Source organism: Propithecus coquereli, unplaced genomic scaffold, assembly GCF_000956105.1.
Source record: "Propithecus coquereli isolate 6110/MARCELLA unplaced genomic scaffold, Pcoq_1.0 Scaffold821, whole genome shotgun sequence".
Classification (NCBI taxonomy): domain Eukaryota; kingdom Metazoa; phylum Chordata; class Mammalia; order Primates; family Indriidae; genus Propithecus; species Propithecus coquereli.
Genome location: NW_012154408.1, coordinates 750,624 through 773,715, shown reverse-complemented (window position 1 = coordinate 773,715; position 23,092 = coordinate 750,624). Strand labels below are relative to the sequence as shown.

At 55.3% G+C, this 23,092-nt stretch overlaps 2 protein-coding genes and 1 pseudogene across 3 annotated transcripts in view; 2 read left to right on the top strand and 1 right to left on the bottom strand.

Moving 5' to 3' along the window:
- The first annotated feature begins 6,924 nt into the window (after positions 1 to 6,924).
- Positions 6,925 to 10,471, top strand: NKX1-1 (NK1 homeobox 1). The gene is made up of 2 exons (XM_012663663.1): positions 6,925 to 7,390; positions 9,600 to 10,471. Exons 1-2 carry the CDS (start codon positions 6,925 to 6,927, stop codon positions 10,469 to 10,471), a joined length of 1,338 nt encoding a protein of 445 aa, XP_012519117.1.
- A 5,428-nt stretch (positions 10,472 to 15,899) lies between these two features.
- Positions 15,900 to 18,655, top strand: LOC105825779 (annotated as a pseudogene). The gene is made up of 2 exons (XR_001138280.1): positions 15,900 to 15,934; positions 17,593 to 18,655. The product of XR_001138280.1 is annotated as an uncharacterized LOC105825779 (transcript).
- Positions 17,200 to 23,092, bottom strand: part of UVSSA (UV-stimulated scaffold protein A) — a 41,760-nt gene continuing 35,867 nt past the window's right edge. Inside the window, exon 15 of the mRNA XM_012663666.1 lies at positions 17,200 to 17,545. The gene's annotated coding sequence lies outside the window, so the exon portion shown is untranslated. The remainder of the gene's footprint in view (positions 17,546 to 23,092) is intronic.

The window sequence follows — 23,092 nt, the reverse complement described above, 5'->3', positions numbered from 1 at the left end:
AGTACATGTCCTTGTGCAGGAGGGGGAAGATCCAAAGGGCAGAAGACCTCTTACAGCCTGAGCTTGGAGCTGGCACTCATCACTACTGCCCACTGCAGGTCCCAGGCCAGGACCAGCTTTGGTGTGGCTGGATGTGTATATTCCCTGTTCCCCATCAGAAGGCCATGGCAAGGATTTGGGGTGGGTGAAGGGAAGGAAGAATTGTGGATAAATTATCCAATCTGTAAAAATCTGATTCAGTTGGAGCTTTCCCAGTTGGACAGGGCTGGGGAGGAGGGACAAGGAACATTACCATGGATGTACACAACACACCCTGACTCCAGAATTGAGCTATGAGCCCAGACCTGCAGCCATGCAGGGGTGAGAATTTCATCCTTGTGCAGGGGACTTCCTGGGTCTCTGTCTCCACCCCACTCCTGTACAGCCTCGGTGAGGCCACACAGAGTCCCACTTGGCCTGATTTGAGGGTAGCTCTGCAGTGTAAATCCTACCAGCTGCCCCACCCCAGGAGGAGGGGGTGGTGTGCCCCTGGGTGTCTTTGTGAGCTGCAGCTCTGTCAGCCCAGGGAAGTTCCCCAAAGTTGAGCCATGGCACTTGAGGCAGCTGGGCAGGGGTGTGCTGGCCCACACTGGCCCATATGGGGAGAGGGAGGGTACCACCTGCATCCGCTATGCCAGGGAGAAAACTGGTTAGGACTAGTTCCCTGCCCACAGGGGCTACATGGATGCGCCAGGAAATTGGACCACAAGAGGGAAGGGAGGGTGCATGGGCTAAAACACTGCCCCACTTTGCAGCATTGGCCCCTCCACTCTCCCTTGTTGGTGTAAACTTACTCTAAGTGCCTCTGCAGTCCTGATGGGGAAGGCAGGGCCCTGCCTCGGTGCACAGAGCCCTTGCTTCCCCACAGCCTGAGCACCACTCCCAGTTCCTCCAGTAGTTGGTATTTTTTGTTTTTAAGCTTAAAAGAGTTTAAACTTTTTGCATTCTGCCTTTACATTGATGAGGGACACAGAGCTAAATGAGACACACAAAATGTCCAGGAGCCCACAATCTGGGAGTGGGAGCCACAAGTGAACAGATAGAGGTTACCTGATGTGTTGAGATATGACAGAGGGAAGCTTGGGTTTGGAGGGGGTGCACAGGATGGTGCCTACCTCACCTCCAGGAAATTGGGGTAGCTTCCAGGTGGTGCTGCCACTAATGGGAGCAGGGAGGATGCATGTGCACAAGTGGCTGAGGGCCTGACTCACAGAGAGCACATGGTATCTTGGCCATCTGGGCACAGACAGAAACTCTGGGAACAGGATGCAGGCTTAGGGAACATGCTGTAGAGCTGGAAGGATCCAGTCAGAAGGGTCCCAATGCAAGACTGGAGAACCCAAACATGGACCCCAGAGTTTCTGGAAGAGAAGAGGTGTGATTCAGTTTACATTTTAAAATGATGGAGAATAGACCGGAGAGGGCCAGGAGGGGACAGGTCAGTAGGAGGTGAGGCAGTCATCAGCAGAGACACCCAGTGCCAAGGCACCCTCAGACCCTCTGACCACATGCCTCCAGACAGCATGACCCTGGCCATTCCCCTGGGTAGAAAGTCTGTAGATACCCCAGACAACTTTGGCAACCACTGGCTGTGAGAATGCCTCCTCTTGGAGCCCTGGGTACTGGCAGGAGTTTGGGGGGAGGGGCAATGGGAGGGGAGGTGGCCATCCTGGAGAGGCTCAAACTTGAGCACCCCTGCTGCCCCTCCAGTATAAGCTAGTGGCAGAGAAAGAGAGGCTGGGGGCAGTGAGGGTGAGTCTGGATGGACAGAGCCTGAGGACCTCTGGACCTGGACTGCTTTTCCTCTGGGACCTGTAGCTGATTATCTGTGACTTTGCACATTAAAAACGCTGTGTTGGAAGAACACAGCATTTACATAAAAACTCCACCACATACTGGCTGGGTGACCTTGAGCATGTCTTGCATCCTCTCTGGCCTCAGTTTACTCATTTGTAAGGTGGCAATCCCCACCTCTGTCCAGCCCTGTGGTCAGTAAACCCTGAGGAGCCAGGGTGCCCTCTAAGTCCGGCGGCATCTGAGAGAGGGAACCAGCTGGCCGCTGCCTCTGCAGCCCTGTTGCGGAAGGCAGGCGCCCTGCCCTCCGCACATGGCACCCTTGGTTCCCCACAGCCTAAGTGCCACTCGCGGTTCTTCCAGTAATTGGTATTTTTTGTTTTTAAGTTTAAAAGAGTTTAAACCTCACCTTTGCATCTCTGACCCCTAACCATGAGCCAGGCCGTGTGCTATATGCTTCACCTCCTTAACTCGTGCAGCTTGCAAATAGGAGAATGCAAGCCGGGGCAGCCAACCGCCTCGTAAAACCCCTGCCCTTCGGCGGTCCTGGTTTGGTCGAGGGGAATGGGCTGACATCTGATCTGGGTGTGTAACATACACTGGCCCGGACTCCACACACCACGCTGCACCACACACGCAGCCCGATGCCCTCTCCTCCCCTGGGGTGTCCCAGAGTTTGGGGCGCGGAGCCGAGGCCAGGGCAGAGATGAGAGGACGGGTGGATGGCGCCGGGGTTTGCTGGCGCTGTCCGCGGTGCTGAACGCTACGGAGTCCCGCCGCCTGCGCGGGGCGGGGCGGGAGAGCGCTGTCTGCGGTGCGGGCAGGAAAGCCCTGCGCCGGCGCTGTCCGCGGTGCTGAAGGTGCCCCTGTGCCGGGGCCGCCCGGGGCTGGAGCCTCGGGTCCCCAGAGCTGCAGTGCTCTCAAGAGGTCAGCAGCCCGAGTTCTCTCTCCTCTCTGGCGTTCGGAATGTGGCGTACTCTTTCTTGAGGACCCAGAGGACTCTAAGGGGGGTATGTCATAGAGAAGACGAATGATGAAGGAATAAGCAAAAAGTGCCCTCATTTTTCAAACTCTGGTGATCTACAGGTTCGCTAAGGAGCAGAGGGGTGGAGGGATGAGCGGAGGGAACATAGGAGCCTTCCTCCCCATTCTCTGCCACAGAGAGGCTAAGGACCACCTTCACAGGGAGGCAAGGCAGCACGGTGTCCGCAGCTGGACTCAGTCAGGACCAAGGAGTTAGAGCACTCTTTGTAGCTGGGGTGGAAGCCCCTGCTTTGCACATTTTACAGCGAGGTGTGGGACCTTGTGTGGTCTGGGGCAGGGTGCACTTTGGTGGGGGCAAACAGCATACAAAGGGGAGGTTATTTATGCACATGCCCGCCCCAAGGACTCCGGGACACTGCTGCCCTTCCAGCCTGTCCAACGAAGCTCTCCAAGCACAAGAGTGGAAGGAGACTCCACCATCCCCAGGTACAAAGTAAAAGGCTGTGATCTTGTCTTCATTCGACCTGCAAGGGGAGGGTGTTAGAACCTTAGGGCTCACATGGAATCCAACCCCCACAAGTGACAGATGAAAAAATTGAGGAGGGGGTTCATAAACTCATGAGGAGTTAGCGGCAGAGTTGGTGGCTCCCCTTTTGCTCTTGTCCCTCAAGACTTCAAAAAATGCTAATGCTGGAGAGAGGAGATTGGAAGTCTCAGCCCCCACCTACTCCTTTTTCCAGGCTCACTGCTAAGGCCCTTTACCACCACCCCTCCCTCCAGATTTCTGCTATTGTCATATGTCTGTTCCTGCCTTCCTCCCACCCCCTGCCCAAGCCCACCAATGGCCCCACCTGGTCCTGGTTGACCTGCGGTGGGTAGGGGCTCAGCAGTGAAGGGGATGCTTCCTGTCCACCAAGCAGGCAGAGACATCCCCATCCTAGGCACTGATTTCACCTGTCAGTGCCCACCTGGGTCCCCACAAGAGAAGCTGGTGTCTTGGAGATAATCCGAAATGGCAGATGGGCAGAGATTGCATAAATGAGGGTCTAATTGACAATCAATTGTGATTAGGATCGAAAGGACGTCTTTATAGTCCCAGACATTCCAGGTAGAGGTTGGGGGAGGGGAGGGTTGTTTCCGGGATCTGGGAGAGGAGGTGGGGGTGCCATGCATCTCTGTGGCCTGTGCTGTTCCTCACAGATGGGGAGGGATGGGGCAGGAGAGGATGCAGTGATCCCCTCCCTGAGCCTGTCCACACACAACACTGCCCTTTCCCATCTAGCTCTGGAGGACCTCAAGCCTGGCCCTTGCTCCCTGAGTCTGACTGCGACCTTCGCTGTTCGTTGCCCTGCCTGCTGCATCAGGGGCTTGCATTAGAATGTTGAGGGGCAGGGAAAAGAGGGGAGTGAAGGATTGAGGACCTACAAACTTCAGGACAGCCACAGTGCTTTCCTCAGAGTAGCACTCAAGACGGAACCACCCTGCACTCTCAGCAGGGAGCGCATTCTGTGGTGCGAAATACGTGTGTGTGTGTTGGGGGAAAACACTCTGGAGTTGTATGTTACATTATAACGTTATTCCATCCTGCTATTACATATCGTATTTAATACTGTATAATATTTACTATGTTTTAGTGATAACCATAAATTATACTACATATAACATAGTATGTTAAAATGGTGTTTACATGTGACTGCTCATTTTCAATGGAAGTTGTGCCAAGAGGGCTGGATGGGTCATCGCCTCATCATCCTCACATTGCAGGTGTCTAGTGTGTCTATGAATATGAACCGGGCCCAGCCCCCACCCACCCAGCAGGGCGTGGGCGTTGTGGCTGCTGTTAGAAGGGGTTTGGCCAAGTTTGAGCCTGTGGTAGGGACAGACACACTTTGTGGAACAAAGTGTGTGCTTGTGGGGGTGGTGATGCTCTGTGTCACACTGGGACCACCCAGAGCCAGATCGGAGATCTGCCCTTGGGACCTGCCCTGGCCCCTTAAGGCCTCCTTCCTCCACTCAGCAGCTGGGGGAGGTGGGGGACTCAGGGACCTGGCAGGGGGCCTGTGTGCCTCTCAGAACAGGGACAGTGAAAGGGGACACCAAGCCCAGCGTGAAGCTGGCAGGGGAAAGAGTGAGAATGCAGGATGTGAATGCATTTTTGAGTCATTTGCCTGGGTTTGTGTGTCTGGGTGCTCATGAATGAATTTGTGCTTGTGTGTGTTACGCAGTTGTGAATGAGTGTGAATGTAAATGTGTGAGTGGAGCGTGCACATCTATATCCAAACTTAGCTGGGGGAGGGGTGGAGAGAGAGAAGACCGAGGTGGGGGCGGGAAGAAGATAATTACCTCCCTGCGATGAGAGATTACCCACCCTCCTTCCCCCAGAGGTGATTTATAATTTAAAGATAAAGAATAATCAAGTCCTGGCAAGGAAGGACACAGTGTTGTGGGGTCTGATTAGAATCTCAGGATGGACCAGCGTGTGGGGAGGGCGGGAGGGGGAAGGGAGAGGAGGAAAGGGGCGGGGGCCTGTGCCTCCCCCTAGGCCCCGGCCTCGCCAGGCTCAGCACGTCCTAGCGTGGCCCAGATTACAGCCGGTCGGTCCCCCATTATTCCTCTCAACTTTTAATTTCTGCTTCCAAAGGATCATTGCCCGCGGTAATTGCAAAGGACCCGTCCTTGTGAGCGGAGCAGGCTCCGGGGACCGCCGTGTGAGGCGGCGCGCACACCCGTTGGTGCACGCGCCCGCGCGTCCACACCTTAGAGACACGCGCGCTCCCGCCGCCCGCTGGGGTCTACCAGCGGCCCCGCCTGCTTGTTGGCGTGTGCGGGAGGAGGGGAGAGACGGGCGACCCGCTGGAGCTACCATGATCCGGTGCCAGGACGCTGGACGCCAGGACGCCGGACGCCAGGTCCGACCCTCTGAGGGCCACAGGGCCCTGTCCTGCAAACACTGCCGCTGTAGACAAAACATACCCAAATAAAGACTCAGACCTCGGGGCTTCCTGCTTATCCGAGTATTGGGAAGGGGGTATTCGTCGTACGTATTTCTGGAAGAAGCACACATTTTCCCCTTACTTGAAGGGTATCGATTTTTATGTAGGCCGCCTGCAGTTTGTACGATTTTTCGGTCCCCATTTTGGGGGGCAGGGCGGGAGGTCGTCCAGCCTTCCTCATTTTCGATTCCACTTCTAATGAGCAACCCGGGGGCCGCCGGCCCCGCCCCCTGCGGGGACTCGGGACTGGGCCCTAATTTGACGACGTGAAGAGGGCGGGCGTGGGAAGGAATGGAGGGGCAAAGACCCAGAGCGAGGGAGACCGAGAGGCGGGACCGAGACCCACGGAACGCGCGGGAGGGGGCTGAAGACCAGGCGGAGAATCCGCCCGCGAGAAACGCTCTCCTCACCCTCGACCCCAGCTGCCGAGGGGCGCCAAAGCTGTGGGAGCCGCCAGAGCGCCACGGCCCCGCGCACTGGGAGCCCGGAGGAGAGGCCGGGCAGGCGCCGCACCGTGCGCCGGGATGTCCCAGCCAACTCTTAGCCCTTGCGGGCCCGCAGGCCCTGAGGCCTCCACGGCCCCTCCGCGGATGGATCCCGCAATTATTTAAAAGCCGGGGCTGTCTCCTCCCCCTCAGCCCACGAGGCTGGCGCGCAGTTTCGGGACGAACAGAGATGCAGCGACACTCCGCTGACCACGACAGCTGCTAGCGGACTGCGCTCAGGCTCCGGGCTGCGCGTCTGTTCGTCCGGCCGGGCGGCTCCGTCCGTGTGTCCCGCGCGGGGCCCGCCTCCTCCGCCCGGGACCGTTCGCAGCCAATTAGGCGCGCGCGCTAACGAGAGCGGTGGAGTCCCGCGGCCGCCTGCGGGCGCACGTGTGTGCGGCGTGTGGGTGCGTGGGCGCCTCCGGCGGGGCTGCCATAAATGCGCTGGCCGGGAGCGGCGGGCGCCTGAGGCGGCGGCGGAGGCAGCGCCAGGCAGCACCGGCCAAGCGCGGGGCGCGGCGCCGAGAACGAGCCCAGCTGCGGCCGCCTGCGCGGCGTGGTGCGGCGGCGCCGGGCCGCCAGGAATGGGAGCCCAGTAGGCGGCAGGGCCCGAGCGGCCGGAGGCCGGAATGAGTGCTAGCGGCCCGGGGACTCCTGGGGACGGCCCCGCGCTGCCGCCGCCGCCTGGGCCCGGGCCCACACCGTCCGCTCCCGCTGCCGCTTCCCGGGACGCTATGGACGGGCGCGCCGAGCTGCCTGCTTTCCCTCGTACTGGAGCCCCGCCGCTCGCGGCCAGCGACACTGTGCCCGCGGCACCCGAGGGGGCTGGAGCGGCCCGGCCCGCCGCGCCCCCGCGCCCCACCTCCTTCTCAGTTCTGGACATCCTGGACCCCAACAAGTTCAATAGCAGGAGGCGTCGCTGCGTGCTGCTGGGTCCCGTGGCGCCCACTGCGTGCGCCCCGTGCGCCCCGGCCCCGTGCGCCCCTGCCCCTGCCACCGCCACCTCTGGACGCCCGCCGCGCACAGACGAGCTGGAGCGCCGCGCCCTCGCCGGCGCCGCCGGTGGAGTCGGAGCGGCGGGAGCCGAGCCGCCTAGTGAGTAGGATACGGCCCGCGCCCGGTCGTGGGGGCAGGGGGACCGGCCGCTTCCGCGCGTTTACGATCCTGGGACCCCATGGCGAGCTGGGCCTGGCTCGGCGCCGAGGCTTAGCGGAAAGTTCGCAGAGTCGGGGTCCGCGCCCGCCCCACCCGCGGCCTCCGTCCAACCCGGACTCTAGGGCCCCGCACTGCTGGCTCCTGCTGGGAAGCTTCAGCAGGGTCAGGCCCAGGGGCTGCGGGACTGCGGGGCTGCGAGGCCTGTCCAGGCTTCGCCTCCATGCGTCTCCGGCCTTGGGAGGTAGTTGGCGCTGGAGGCAGAGGGGACGTGGGGCGCGGCTGGCCCGTGACCTCCCTGCCCCCACTGTGGTTGCCCGGGGCCTGCCACCCTCCTTTTCTCTCTCTCCCTCTTTTTTTTTTTTTTTTTTTTTGACAAATCAGACTAATTGTGACAAAATGCTGGTTATCTCTGGAAAAACAATTAAATCCCTTCGATTACAGTTAAGGGGAAATGTGCTTAGCGGCGGAAAGCGGCCGGTAATGGGGCGGCCCACGCCCCCGGTCCGGTCGATATCCCATTACGGCGCATGCATATCTCTTTCAAGCACCTTGCAAACTCCCCCCGAACATCTAAATTATAGGGTCAAAATTCGGATAATTACTCGATTAAAACCTATTACACTTATTAGGGGCCGCTATTGATCGCGAATTGCATTCGACCCGCTCCTGATTGCTTTTTGTGCACCCTCCCCCTCGGCCCTTCCTCCCTCCAACTTCCCGACCCCTCTACCGCGCAGGGACTAGAGCGCGGGCGGATTGGGCTGGGGCCGCGGCTGCCGACCGGCAAGGAGGCTGCTGGCTGTACCTTGCGCTAGGCAGGCTTCTTTCCGGGTCGGCTGAAATGGGGTGAGAGCAAATCCTGGCTGGCAGGAGGAGGACACCTGGGCTCTGGGTACGGGGAACCTGCGGGCGGAAGGCCCAGGCTCTGGCTAGTGCAGGCACAGTACAGCTGGTGACGGGAGCTGGGCCGGGGTCGTCTGGGGACAACTCCCACTCCCGATAAGGCGTGAGGATTGGGGCCGGCTTCCATGCGAGGTGGGCCAGTTGCCCTGGAGAAATTTGCCAGGAGCGAATTTGTCATTTATTACCCGAGATTTCGGTGACAACCTAATGTGAGAGCAGGGCCTTGGCACCCGGTCGGGTAGCGCTGTGCGGGCACCTGTCCTGATTGCTCGAGTTAAGACCACTTGTGGTAGGGGTGGGGGGAATACACAGCCGTGCCCGGGAGAGACGCTTTCTTCCAAATGTGGGAGACTCCAAATGTAGTCACCCCAGGGGCCTCTGCTTGGAGGATATGGGGCTGTAGCTCACACTGGGCCTACCCAGGCCTTCCAGCGGCCCGCTGGCCACTGCCAGTCTCCGCGCCACTCCTAACGCGCGCCACCCGCGCCCTCCTGAGCAGATTGAGCAGGCACCTGCCCTGGGCAGCCACACTGGGCACTCGGGAAGGCCCGGAGACGTGGGCAGCGGAGAGGGACTGACGCTAGCGGCCTAGTGCGAGGGCCGGATGCTTGAGATAGGGCCAGGGCGTCCGATTTTGGTCCCCAGAAGCCCCATTCTTGGCCGGCTCCGACCCCATCTCAGGCCTCTGCCTCCGCTGGTTATTAAATGTCCGGTAATTGGCTGGCTCAGTGCCGGCCTTAATTGGAGGGTAATATACGCCGAAATAAATTAAGTGGCCTTTAACTAGTTTGTACATTACACAAAATGAGTTTAATTAAGTTTGTATTTGCCCCGCGAATCGATCTGGGCTTTCTCTCCGCTGTGGACCCCGCAGCCGCAGCCGAGGGCCCGACCCGCAGCACCGGTGGCCCTCCCAGCCACGGCTGGACGCGGCACGTCGGGGCGTCCTCGGGCGGTGGGGACGCGGCCGGGAGGAAGGCAGGGGTCCTTTCGCTGGAAAGAAATGAGGAAGGGACTGCGCGGGAACGCGGGCCGGCGAGAAGGAACGAAGGGCAGCGGAAAGGAAAACGAAAGAACTAAGGGATTAAGAGAAGGCAAATAAACGAAGAGGAGAAACGAATCGAGCAAGAAGAAACCACGCGGGGAGGGAGGCGGGACGGGCTGCGGGGCGCGGGCGAACCGCGCAGGGCGGAGAGTGCGGGCGGGGCGCCAGTGCTGACCGTCCTGTCCTCTCTCCCGCGCGCAGATGCCAGCGACCCCTACAAGGCGGACGAGGCTGAGGGCAACGGCTACAGCAGCGGCAGCGGCGCCGGTGGCCGCAGCCCGAGCGCGGACAGCGGGGACGAGGCGCCCGACGACGAGGACGAGGACGAGACGCCGGAGACAGAGGCGGCGCTCGGCACCGAGGCGGCGCGGGGAGGCGGCGGCGGCCTCGGGGCCCGCGGGTCGGGCTGCCCGGGCGGGGCCGAGGCCGAAGCGCCCCCCAGCACCATAGACGAGGCCGCCGCCCCCGGACCCTGCGGAAACTCGCCCGGAGCCCCGGGCCCTGCGGTAGCCTCAGCGGCTGCGGGGGCTGCGGGAACGACCCCGCAGGGCGCGGCGGCCGTGGCGAAGCCCAAGCGGAAGCGCACGGGCTCCGACTCAAAGTCTGGGAAGCCGCGGCGCGCGCGCACCGCCTTCACCTACGAGCAGCTCGTGGCGCTGGAGAACAAGTTCAAGGCGACGCGCTACCTCTCGGTGTGCGAGCGCCTCAACCTGGCGCTGTCACTGAGCCTCACCGAGACGCAGGTGAAGATCTGGTTCCAGAACCGCCGAACCAAGTGGAAGAAGCAGAACCCGGGCGCCGACACGAGTGCGCCGACCGGTGGCGGCGGGGGACCCGGGCAGGGCGCGGGGCCGGGCACCGGGCTGCCCGGCGGCCTCAGCCCGCTCAGCCCTTCGCCGCCCATGGGCGCGCCGCTCGCCATGCACGGCCCGGCGGGGTACCCGGCGCACGGCCCCGGCGGCCTGGTGTGCGCCGCGCAGCTGCCCTTCCTGTCGAGCCCGGCCGTGCTCTCGCCCTTCGTGCTGGGCTCGCAGACGTACGGCGCGCCCGCCTTCTACGCGCCGCACCTCTGAGCGGGGACGCTGGGACACCGGGCGGGGACGTCCCACGAGCCTCCAGGCCGCGGCCGGAGGACCCGAAGGCGCCCGCCAGGCCGGCTCTTTTCTAAGGTTCCAGTTGTTGACTGTGTATATAACCGGTTGCTACAGAAGAGTTTTAAATTTATAAATGACTGTACGCGTCGGGGCCAGGCGAGCGGCTCCCGGAGACTTGGCCCGCTGGGAAGCCCTTTGCGAAACTTCATTGGGTCAATAAACGGCAGGTGGCCGCGCCCGCGTCTCCCAGGCTTCTGCGCTTGAGTCCTGTTCGGTGGAGACCGAGGCGCCTCTGGGGTGTGGGGCCGGGCACAGACTTGGGTCCCAGTTTCCCCGACGGCCTGGCGTCCCAGGCCAGAACTCAGCCCTGTCTGCTGGAGCCTGGGTACCCTCTCCCCTTGAGGCTGGGCACAGAGGGCTCGCCCACCGTGCAGAATGAGGCTCAGGTCCGAAAGTTCCCCCACCCTGTGCCGCACAGAGCAAGGATGCATCTCCCGGGCAGCGACGCCTGGGTACACTTCCCCTCTCCCTGTGACCACAGGACTGGAGACTGTGCTCTCTGCCAGTCACGGGCCAGTCTCCCACTCCCGACCCTGCATCCCTGCTCCCACCCTGCCCCTCCCTCAGCCCCGGCATCCCCTGAGCCCCATGCTGCGGTATCAACTGGTGTCCTGGGGAGAGGGAGCTCCATTCTCAGAAGAGGGGCGGGCTCGCTGGTGTTGAGCTACCAGCCCAAGAGCATCGGGAGCCAGAGCCAGATCACCAGCTGGGACCCCAGACTGGGCGGAGCCGGGTGCTCTCTCCTGGCGCAGCCACCTCTCCTGGAACGCCTCTGGACACAGTCCCCATGCGGGCTCCTGGAGTCCTGGGAGTGCAGGGCTCACTGTGAGCTGGGAGCAGGGAGGCATGAGGCAGTGGCCCTGGGCCTGGTGGCTGCACTGATGGAAAGCTGATGCTGCAGGATGTGGATGGGGGAGTCCCCCTTGGCAACACTTCCCGGACTCAGGAAGTGCTCCAAGCCCCAGCAGGGGCGGGGAGAGGGGGCGTTCGCGACACCACACTGTGGTGAGGCCAGGCATCTCTCCTCATCCCTTACTGGTCTGTGGCCTGGACCCTCAGCCCACGGAAGGAGCCCTGCTGTGCCCCCACTGCGCACTCACCACATCCTCAGGCATCCTCCTCCCTTCACAAGGAGTGAGCCCAGTGCTTAGAGAAGACTTGTTTCTGGCCTAGTTAGCCTGCCAGCGCAGAGCAGGGCAGGGCAGGGCTGGGGGTGGGTGGCAGTGACTCCTTGGTGCCATGGCAGGAGTGGAAAGGAATGCTCCACACTGGGCCTCCCTGTCACAGGGGGCAAAGGGTGGGCAAGGAGCAGCAGCCACCATCAGACAGGTGGGAGGGGAGGGGGACATGCCACAGGAATGGAGACCTGCTTCCTGATACTTCCCTGGGCCCCCCCAGTCTGTCTCTCTGGTGCACACCTACTGCGTGCCAGGTACTTGCCTAAAGAGGACTGTGTCTGCCTACCTGAACGTCCTAGCAACCCTGTGGTGTCTGCACATTTTACCCAAGGAGACTGAGGCCCAGGAGGCTACGGGGCATGTGGGGCAGCCCCGCTTCTCCTGAGCTGCCCAGCCCAGGTGCATCTCTGGCCCCAGTTTTTCAGCTTCCTCTCTCACTGGGGCCCCAGGTCCCACCACACACCCGGGGAGTTTGAGGGCTGCAGGTTCTTCTGGCTGCTTCCTAGGGGACTCTCAGCTTGGCCCCATGACTTCTACTCTGCCAGGGGCCTCCCCTGCCTGTCCAGTTCCCAGCATCCGTCTCCCACCTCTGACTCGGTCTCCCCTCTGGGGCCTGAGCTGGAGGCAGAGGTGAGCAGTGGCCTTGGGGGGCCACCTGACCTGTCCCCACTTTGGCATCAGTGCCATGAGGGGCTGTCTGAACCCCAGGACGCTCCTCCACACCTCTGCTCCTAGGACTCAGGATCCGTCCCGCCCCAGACAGCATCCACCCCGCATCCCCAGAATTGTATCCATGTAGTTTCCACAGAGTTGTCCATGGAAAGTGCTTCTTGTCCATAAACAAGGCAGGATGTGCCTCCCCCGGGCTGCCCCCCATCTCCTGCCCAGGGCTAGACAGTGAGGGGCTCCCTGTGTGGCCACTTCCTCACCTGCCCAGCTCATGGTGCTCCTTGGTCCCTTGTTGTGTGGGTTAGGATTGTGTGGCTGCATGTAAGGGGAAACCCTGGTGAACAGAAGTCGAAGGAGGCTGTGTATTTTCCCTTGTGCAATTCTGCCAGTACCAGCACTGGGCAGTAACTAGGCCTTCACTGAGTCCTCAAGACCCAGCTCCCTGCAGCTCTCCTGTGTCATCCCCAGGTGGGGCTCTCATCCTCATGGACCCGGAGGGAAGTTCAGGCTCCAGCCATCACACCCTCAGTTCCAAGCAGCAAGCAAGAGGAAAGGGTGATGCAGGGTGTACCCCCTTTCTTTTAAGGTGCTTTCCCAGGACCCATGAAACACAGCTGCTTACATCTCATTGGCCAGAGTGCAGCCTCCCCTAGCCAAGGGGGGCTGGGAGATGAGGGCTTTCACCTGTGGGGCATCTCATCCCTAGTAAAAAGAGGAGAACAGATGTGGGGGCCGCCAGCAGCTCCCGCCACCCTTGCAAAGCTCCCACATGGCTGTGACCCTTTCCCTTTCCTGTGCCTACATGCCAATGTAAGCCTACCTGGCTTTCTGCCCACCCTACCCCACAGGCGGCTGTGGGGCTTGTTGGGGAAAGTCAACGTCAGCCCGTGGCCATGACCTCAGCAGCGCTCAGCTGGCAGCAGTCTGCTCCCCTGCCCCAGTGTGTTCACATTCCCCCTCCACAGCCCACTGCCGGGCTGCCCACAGGCTCATGCCCACCTTCCTGCCCCGAGATCCTGCCACCTGCCCGCATCCACCGTGTGCTGCCCTCCCTGCTGTCCCGGCACTGGCTGCTCTCCTGTCACCTCGCTTGCCCATGTAGATTCTGGCAGCCCGCGCCTCCCCGTTCAGAGCCAACGTTATCAACAGAGCTGTTGCCACCTCTGGCCCCAGAGGACCCTGCCCCATGGGCCTCCCCAGCATCCTCCACATGCCCTGCTCACCTGGCTGCCAGTTCCTCCTTCTCAAAGTCCTGGGGCACCCTGGGCTTAGGGTCCCCACCTCGTCTAGTCCCTGCCATGTCCAGTCCCTGCCACAATGACCTCTGAGGGCCGGGGGCCTTCCAGACCCAACAGAGCCAGACCATGCTCCTCCCGCCCCCGGCCCTGCCACAGGGTGCCACCTGCAGCCCCCACACTCTGAACACCCTTGCCCACCTCACCTTGACATCCAAATCCCCAGGAAGGTGTAAGACCCCTTGCTCCCAGACTTCCCCATGTCCTCCCAGGTCCTCTGCACATGCTCAGTCTTGCCGGTGCCCACCATCCTGTCCTGTGTCTACCTGTGCTGCCCAGAGATGTCTCGGCTGCCTGGTACCCTCCCCCTTTCCCCCACTGACTGTGTGCCCCCGTGTGTCCCCTCACTCCTGAGAGTCTATTCCAGCTGGCTATGCCCAGGGCCTGGCGTGGATTCCCTCAGTCTCCACCTTGGGAGCCCAGAGGGACATGCCCCAGCCCATGCGGGAGCAGGGGCTTCCTGGAGGCACCACTTATGGGGGTGGACTAGGCAGGTGGAGCTGAGGGAGGTGACAGCAGGGAGGAAAGGGCAGTGCCCAAGCAGGTGACCCTCTGCAGGCAGGACTGTCCTGAGGGGCAGGGCTGAGACCTGTCTGCCCCCGTGGCCGTCACTGTCCTCTGGCATCTGGGCAGCCTTTGCCCTGTCCCACCCCCAGGGTCGACTTCTAGCCTCACAGAGGTCCATGAGGTAGGCGGTCTCATTCACTGCTGGGCCTCATTGCCCATGGAGACAACCCTGGGGTGTCCACGTCCCAGCTCGTCCCAGACAACCCTGTGTGGCGGTCCCATTCAGAGGCAGCTCTGTTGGGTGCTGACCTGTTCTCTCTCTTCCTGGGAAACAGGGACCAATCGTGGCTGGGCACTTGTCTCCCAGGATAAAGACATTTCCTGCTTCTGGGGCAGTGGGCAGCTGGATGCTGCCTTGTGACTAGGTTATGGCCAAGTCAATGTGAGCAGTGTGTGTGTGTTAAAGGAGAGGGTCCTGGGAAGGCTTCTCTTGGGAATTGGCTCGGTGGGGAGGTGCACCCCTCCTCCTTCCTTCTGTAGACCCAGTGATGGCTGGAGCCCCAGCAGCCGCTCTGGGCTATGAGGTAGTCTTGGCAATGGAGGCCAGACATTGGATACTGAGCCAGAAACTGTGAAGAAACATGGTGCTCAGGACACCTATCTTTAGACTTACAATTGACAGAACACACATGAACCCTTGTGTTTGTAAGCCACTCTTACCTGGAGTTCTCAGTTCCCACCCTCCCCATTTCCACAACAGCCCATCCAGCCCAGCACTGAAGCTGTGACCTGTGCCCTTCCAGTCCTCACACCCACCATCTGCTGCTCCCTGGGCTGACTTCAGCCAGCCTGCCCTGGAAGAGGGCAACAGTGCTCTGCACCAGCTGGTCTGGCACCCCCTGCCCTGCTGGGCCCCACCAGCAGCCCCACAGCCCTGGGATCGAGCCCAAGCCCTCAGCCCAGGACTGAGGGCCTGCTCCTGCCAGCCCAGCCTCACATGCCTGCACCACCTGCCCTGATGGGCACACTGTCCATGGAACCTCTGCTCGCTGCCTCTGCCCTTCTCAAGCACTGCCTCCTCCAGCCCAAACACCCGTGCTCAGCAGCCATCTGAGCTCCAGTCTGCCGGCAGTGTTCTTCCTGGACCCCTGCTCCCTGCATCCTCTCTGTTCAGGGTCACCTTCTGCTCACCTGTGCATCCCAGGTCTGCTTTAATACCACTGCCTTCCGTAGATGCTGCGTGAACGAATGGCTCCGCCTCCCCGTTCTTCGTGGCTGCCCGTAGCTACACTGACTCCGGCCCACAACTTGAGGCTGCCACGGGGCCCAGCCTCTCTCCTCTAGGCCAGGAGCCCCTGGGGATGGTGCCATTTTTAAAGCCTGGCCACCCAGAGGTATTGGCCTCCATCAGTCCAGGGACACAGGGGAGGGGTGGGCAAGCTGGTGGCGCCCTGTATCTGTGCTCTCAGCCACCAGGCTCAGCCTTGGGACAAGCTGACCCTCGGGGTGTGCAGAGTCGGGCATAGACACGTGGCAGGGACTTCTGGGAGGTGCTGGGCCAGTGAGTCTGCAGGTGGCCCCCCATTTCCCTCCCCTGAACTCAGGACCCCAGGTTTTCCCAGCCTGAGTCCTTGTCAGCCCCTTCCCCCCATGGGAGGGGCGGTCCTCTCCTGTAGGTGGCTCCTGCGGAACTGGGGCATGGCCCTGCTCACTGGCTCTAAACTCACCTACTGGTCAGGCTGCCTCAGGCTCCCCTGCCCCCCACCTGCCTGGCTTATGGGGACCGAAACCACATTGTGCCAAGTGTAGGGGGGAAGGAGAGTGCTGGGGGTGCAGCATCCTCCACCTGGGCCTCCAAGGAAGCAGGACCTCAGCAACCCCTTAGCACCAAGTCACCCAAGGGGGTCTGGACTGAGTGGTGGAGCTACTCCCAGGCATGCAGTGGCAGTGCCCCCGAGCCTCATCCCCTACCCCATCCCCACCTGTGACATGCACCCACTGCCCTGCCCCATCTCTGCCCCTCGCCCCTACCCCACCCCTAGGCCACAAACACCCACTCCCACTCTTCCTCCCCAGCCTGGCCCCTGTGCAGAAGGGCCGGCCCAGCCCCCAGTTTCACAAGCCCTCACTCCTGCCGGTCAGAAACACAGAATGAAAGTTTGTCTTTTATTAATAATAAGCATTCATCAAAAGATCTGATACAAAAAGCACCAGGGTAACAAATTAATCTTGAATTAAACTTTACAAAAATACCCTCTCCTCTTCTATCTCATCCGAAATATCCCAACTTTATTTCAAGATGCACAGGAATATACAAGGAGTCTTCCACATAAAAATGTCTTACAAAGCTATAGTAACTAAAACAGTATGATGATAATATATGGCCAGGTAGGCAGGACAGAAGCTCCAGAAACAGAACCACTGGGGACTGCAACACATGATAAAGGTGGTGTTCCGAATTTGCAAAAAACCCCGAATTCACTGATAAATGGTGTAGGGACAACTGGACAACTATCTGAAATTTTAAAAATTGGATTTCCTGGCTCACATTTTATATCAAAATAAATTACAGGTAGATCAATGATTTAAATGTGAAAATGAATCCATAAAAGTACTAGAAGAAAAGATAAAGGAATTTTTAATATAATTTCTGAATGGGGAAGAGTATTCTAACTATAACACAAAACTCAGAAGCCATGAAAGACTGATAATTCAACTACATAAAATAATCTACATGGTATGCTGTGCAGTGGCTCACACCTATAATCTCAGCACTCTGGGAAGCTGAGGCAGGAGGATCACTTGAGGCCAGGACGTGGATACCAGCCTCGGCAACACAGCAAGACCCTGTCTCTACAAAAATAGAAAAATTAGCTGGGCGTGGTGGCACGCGCCTGTAGTCCCAGCTACTCGGGAGGCTGAAGCAGGAAGATCGCTTGAGCCCAGGAGTTTGACTTTGCAGTGAGCTATGATGACACCACTGCACTCTAGATGGGGCTTCTACATGGCCAGAAAAATAACAACAAAAAAGAACAGCATAAGGAAAATCAGAAGATAAACAGGAAATATTTGCAGTGCATCACATAGAGCTAATTTTCTTAATGAATAAAGAACTCCCACAACTTAAGAAATAAACTAGGAGGCCGGTGGGGAGGGAGAGCCGGTGCCCTGGGGACACGGTGGAGCAGGAGGCAGGCTCCCAATCCGGTTCCATCTGGTTCTCCCACCGCCCCAACCTCGGGTCTCAGGTCTCAGCAGCTTGGGCAGCCCAGCTTCACGAAGGCTCTTGTCGGGCCTCGGTCTGCAGGCATCCAGCACGCAGCATCCTCCCCACCGCCAAGATGCTGAAAAGGAAGGTCAGCTCAGCCACCAAAGGCACTGCATGGTGAAGGAAGAGCCCAAGAGGAGATCTACGCGGCTATCAGCTAAACCTGCTCCTGCAAAAGTGGAAACGAAGCGCAAAGAGGCAGCAGCAGAGGATAAATCTTCAGACAAAAAAGTGCAACCAAAAGGGAAAAGGGGAGCAAAGGGAAAACAGGCTGAAGCGGCTAACCAAGAAACTAAAGATTTACCTGCAGAAAATGGAGAAACTAAAACTGAGGAGAGTCCAGCCTCTCATGAAGCAGAAGAGAAAGAAGCCAAGTCTGATTCATATCATACACCGTGTCTTATCAGTGGTCCCTGTCTCCCTTCTTGTACAATCCAGAGGAGTATTTTTATCAACTATTTTGTAAATGCAAGTTCTTTAGTAGCTCTAGAAACATTTTTAAGAAGGAAGGAATTCCACCTCATTCCATTTTTTAAGTGTAAATGCTTTTTTTTAAGAGGCGAAATCATTCGCTGGTTGTTTATTTTTTGGTACAACCAGAAAACAGTGAGGGATATTGAATTATGGGAGGCTTTGACTGTCTTGGGTGTCAGCTTAACATTCCTTAGATGGGGGTTAGTTTTTATATCCTATAATACAGAGCATACTAAATGGCAATATGGAGTCCCAGGCCTGCATTTAATGTCTTGAACATTTTAAATTACTTCTATTCCCATGTTGTTTTTTAGTAGACTTGTTTCCTAAAGAAAATCACTCCTTGATCATGGCTGTCTCTGTCAGAATGGCGTACACTCTGTAACATCTCTGGTCGTGGTAGTCCTGTTTTCCTGATAACTTTGTTTACGTGCTGTGAAAGATGGAAAATTTGAGTATGTAGTATACATGATAATAAATTGTGAATTGGTGGGACTTATGTAACAGCTTATCAACATTTGAAGATACTGGTACTTGATATCCTCTTAAGGAAAATTTGCCTCCAAATTTTAAGCTGGAAAGTCACTGGAGTAACTGTTTTAAAAAGAATTAAAATAAATGGCTTTTTAGGTTTTCAGTATGTATGTTAAGAACTGTGTACAAATTGAAATGTCTGTACTGATCCTCAGCATAACCAATACAATCTCAATTACAAAAAAAAAAAAAAAAAAAGAAACTAGCAAGCCAATAAAAAAATGGGCAAAGGATACGGACATACAATTCACAGAAAAGGGTAAAACAAATTCTTACACATATGAAGAAATGCTCAGTACCTCACTCCTGAAAGAAAAGTCAACTGAAACTGTAAGATACCACTTTTTCACACAGCAAGAAGCAAACTGTTTGCTAACACGCTGGGTGTGTGAGGGCTGGGTGAATAGTGCTCACACACTGCTGGTGGAAAAGCATAATGATACCACTTCTAAGAAGGGCAACTTGGCAATATCTATCAAAATTATAATTACACAAACACCCTGACTCAGCGATTCCTCTTCCTGATGCATGTATGTACGTATGTATGTATGAAGAGATACACACACAAGGACATCTGCTGTGGGACTGCGGGGCACAGGGAGAGACCAGAAACAGCCTGCAGGTCCAACAACCAGCATCACTCGCATGAGTGACAGTGCACCTCCACCCTGCAGCAGAACTGAGCCTGTCCCTGAGCCACAGGACACAGAAAAGCCCTTCCAGAGAGGCAGAGCAAGGACCTGAAACCCACTCCTCTACAATGCCCAGAACACCGGGGAAACTGCCAAACCAACTTTTTCAAAACTCCGGAAATGAACAAAAGGCTTATAACACAATCCAGGACGTGTTTGTTCAAGAATGACTGAATCTTGGTAAGAACAGTGAGCTTGTGGTGTTAACATGCACTAGCCCATTTCCCTCACCCAGCTCTGCAGTGGCCTTAAAACTAGCAGCCATGTGCTTTTCTGGGGAGCTTTAAAATTAAAAAAAAATAAATAAAAATAAAACTAGCAACCACGGCCAGGTACAGTGGCCATAACTGTAATCCTAGCACTTTGGGAGGCCAAGGCAGGAGGATCACTTGAAGCCAGGAGTTCAAGACCAGCTTGAGCAACGTAGCGAGACCCTGTCTCTAAAAAAAGATTGTAAATATTAGCCGGGCATGCTGGTACACTCCTGTAGTCCCAGGAACTCAGGAGGCTGAGGCAGGAGGATTGACTGAGCCCAGGAGTTCAAGGCTGCAGTGAGCTGTGATTGTGCGACTGCACTCCAGCCTGGGTGACAGAGCGAGACCCTGTTTAAAAAAACCACCACCACTACCACCATCACCACCAAAACCCCCCAAAACCAGCAGCCACATATCCACGGAAGCTAGGAATTACAGCCTAGCAGCCACTGAACAGGGAGGAGTGGGTTTGGAACTCCCTCAAAAGCCCCATCCCTAGAAGACTGTCACTGTTTGACTTCTCTGGCTGCAGGGCTTATCATTATTTGGCCTGACTCAGCTGGCTCAGTAGGGGTTTGTCAAAAACATGACAGCTGCCTAGGGTGGTGACAGCCACTGGGGCAGACAAGAGGCTGGCCAAAGATCTTGAATAGAAGAGCAGAGGAATGAGATGTCCACAGTGGTCTTTGAAAAGCTCTGACATACCCCTGGAGATATGGGAGGTCATGCATGAGGAGGACCTAAGCTCTTGCCTCTGGCTGACTCTGTGGCTCTGTGTAAGTAGGAAGTGAAGGCTAAGGCAGAGTTGGCAGCTGCCTGCCTGGGTGTTGAAGGTGTGCCCAGTGCACACACACAGCTTGTTGGCAAAAACTGGGAGAGTTATTAGTTCAAAGCACTTAAGGAAATCTCTGTCCAGTCATTAGCTGAGCATGAAGTTGACCAAGCAGACATTTCAGTGGCTGCATACAACCAACAGTACAGATTTTACAGAATTAGTCCAGGAAAGACACTAAACAAATACTAACAACAGCAACAACAAATCCTGTGGAGGGGGCATATGATTGTTCCAGAGTTATATATCACATTATTAATATTTAAAATGTCCAGTTTTCAACAAAAAATCTTAAGATGCACAACGAAACAGTATGTGTTTCCTTGGCCCATATATAGGAACAAAAGCATTCAATAGAAACTGTCCCTAATTAAGCCCTGATGTTGAACTCACTAGACAAATACTTTAAATTAGCTACTATCAGTATATTCAAAGAACTAAAGTAAACTAAATAAACTGTGTCTAAAGACTTGAAGTATGAGAATAATTTTTCACTAAATAGAGAATATCAATGCAAATATAGAAATTATAAAGGAGAAACAAATAGAAATTCTGGAGTAGAAAAGTACAATAACTGAAATGAAAAGTTCACTAGAGCAGCTTGACATCAGATTTTATTCGGCAAAGGAAATAATCTTTGATATTGAAGATAGGTCAACTGAGATTATCCAGTCTGAGGAACAGAAAAAAGAATTTTGAAAAGCCTCAGAGACCGTGGACACCACCAACCATACCAACACACACACATAATGGGAGTCCAAGGAGAGCAAAGACGGGAAGCAGAAAGAATATATAGGCAGGGTGCAGTGGCTCATGCCTGTAATCCTAGCTAGCACTCTGGGAGGCCGAGGCAGGTGGATGGTTTGAGCTCAAGAGTTCGAGACCAGCCTGAGCAAGAGCGAGAGCCCATCCCTACTAAAAAAATAGAAAAGAAATTAGCTGGACAACTAAAAACATACAGAAAAAATTAGCTGGGCATGGTGGCGCATGCCTGTAGTCCCAGCTACTCGGGAGGCTGAGGCAGAAGGATCACTTGAGCCCAAGAGTTTGAGGTTGCTGTGAGCTAGGCCGATGCCACGGCACTCTAGCCTGGGCAACAGAGTGAGACTCTGTCCAAAAAAAAAGAAAACAAAAACTGACAGAACTGGAGGGAGAAAAAGAAAATTCAACAATCATGGTTGAAGACTTCAATATCCCACTTTCAATCAAGAGTACAACAACTAGGCAGAGCAACACAGAGACAAGGCTTAAACAATACTACGAACCAACTAGACCTAACAGACATCTACAGATACATTTCACCTAGTAACAGCAGAAGATTCTCCTCAAGTTCATGTGGAACATTCTCCAGGACAGAACATATGTTAGGCTATAATATAACTCTCAATACATTGAAAAGAACAAAAATCATATAATGTATGTTCTTTGGCCACAGTGGAATGAAATAAGAAATCAATAACAGAAGAAAATTTGGGAAATTCACAAGTATGTAGAAATTAAACAAACTCTTAAATAATCAATAAGTAAAAGAAATCACCAGAGAAATTAGAAAATACTTTGATATTAAAAAAAGACAAAGACATCATATACCAAAACTTATGGCATGAAGCTTAATCAATACTTAGATGAAAATTTATTGTTACAAACACCTATATTAAAAAGAAAGATTTTAAATCCATAAGCTAATCTTCCATCTTAAGAAACAAGAAAAAGAAAAGAAAACCCAAAGCAACTCAAAGGAAAAAGGAAAAAGACTACAGTGAAAGTTAATGAAATAAAAAATGGAAAAATAATAGAGAACAATCAACAAAGCTAAAAGTTATTTCTTTGAATAGATCAATAAAATTGATTATCTTTAGCTAGACCAACCCAGGCAGGGGAAAAAAGAGAGAGAAGACTCAAATTACTAAATCAGGAAATACTATGAACAATTGTGTGTCAACAAATAGTAACAAATAACCTAGATGAAATGGACAAACTCCTAGAAAGATATAAACTACTGAAACTGACTCAGGAAGGAACAGAAAATCTAAATATACCTATAATAAATACAGATAGTGAATTAGTAATAAAAAAATTTCCCAGGAAGAAAAGTGCAGGACCAGATGGCTTCACTGGTAAATTCTACCAAATGTTTAAATAATTAACACCAATCCTTCATAAACTCTTCCAAAAAATCAGAGAGGAGAAAATACTTCCTAACTCAATCTATGAGGTCAGTAGTACTCTGATACCAAAGCCAGACAAAGACATCGCAAGAAAAGAAAACTACAGACCGATAGCTCTTTGTCAGTTGGTTATCAGTAAGTGTGCCAAGATAATTCAATGGGGAAAGAACAATCTTTCAACAAATCGTGCTGGCACAACTGGATATCCACATGCAAAAGAATGAAGTTGGACTCTTATGTCATATATAAAACTTAACAACATGGATCAAAGATCTGCACGTAAGAGCTAAAATTATAAAACTCTTAGAAGAAAACTATAGGTGTAAATCTCTGTAATCGTGGATTAAGCAATTGTTTCTTAGATGTGACATCAACAGCACAAGTAACAGGAAAAAAAATAGATAAATTCGACTTCATCCAAATTAACTTTTGTGCTTCAAAGGACACTATCAAGAAAGTGAAAAGACAGTATGGCAGAGAATATTTGCAAATTATATAAGGGTCTAGTATTCAGAATGTATTAATATATAAAAACTCTTACAACTCAAGACAAATAATCCAATTAAAAATAGGAAAGAGGCTGGGCACGGTGGCTCACGCCTGTAATCCTAGCACTCTGGGAGGCCGAGGTGGGCGGATTGTTTGAGCTCAGGAGTTCGAAACCAGCCT

Coding starts and splice junctions, on each gene's coding strand:
- NKX1-1 (XM_012663663.1), top strand. CDS start 6,925: ATGAGTGCTAGCGGCCCGGGGACTCCTGGGGACGGCCCCGCGCTGCCG. Junction 7,391..9,599: donor GGCGGGAGCCGAGCCGCCTA/GTGAGTAGGATA, acceptor TCCCGCGCGCAG/ATGCCAGCGACCCCTACAAG.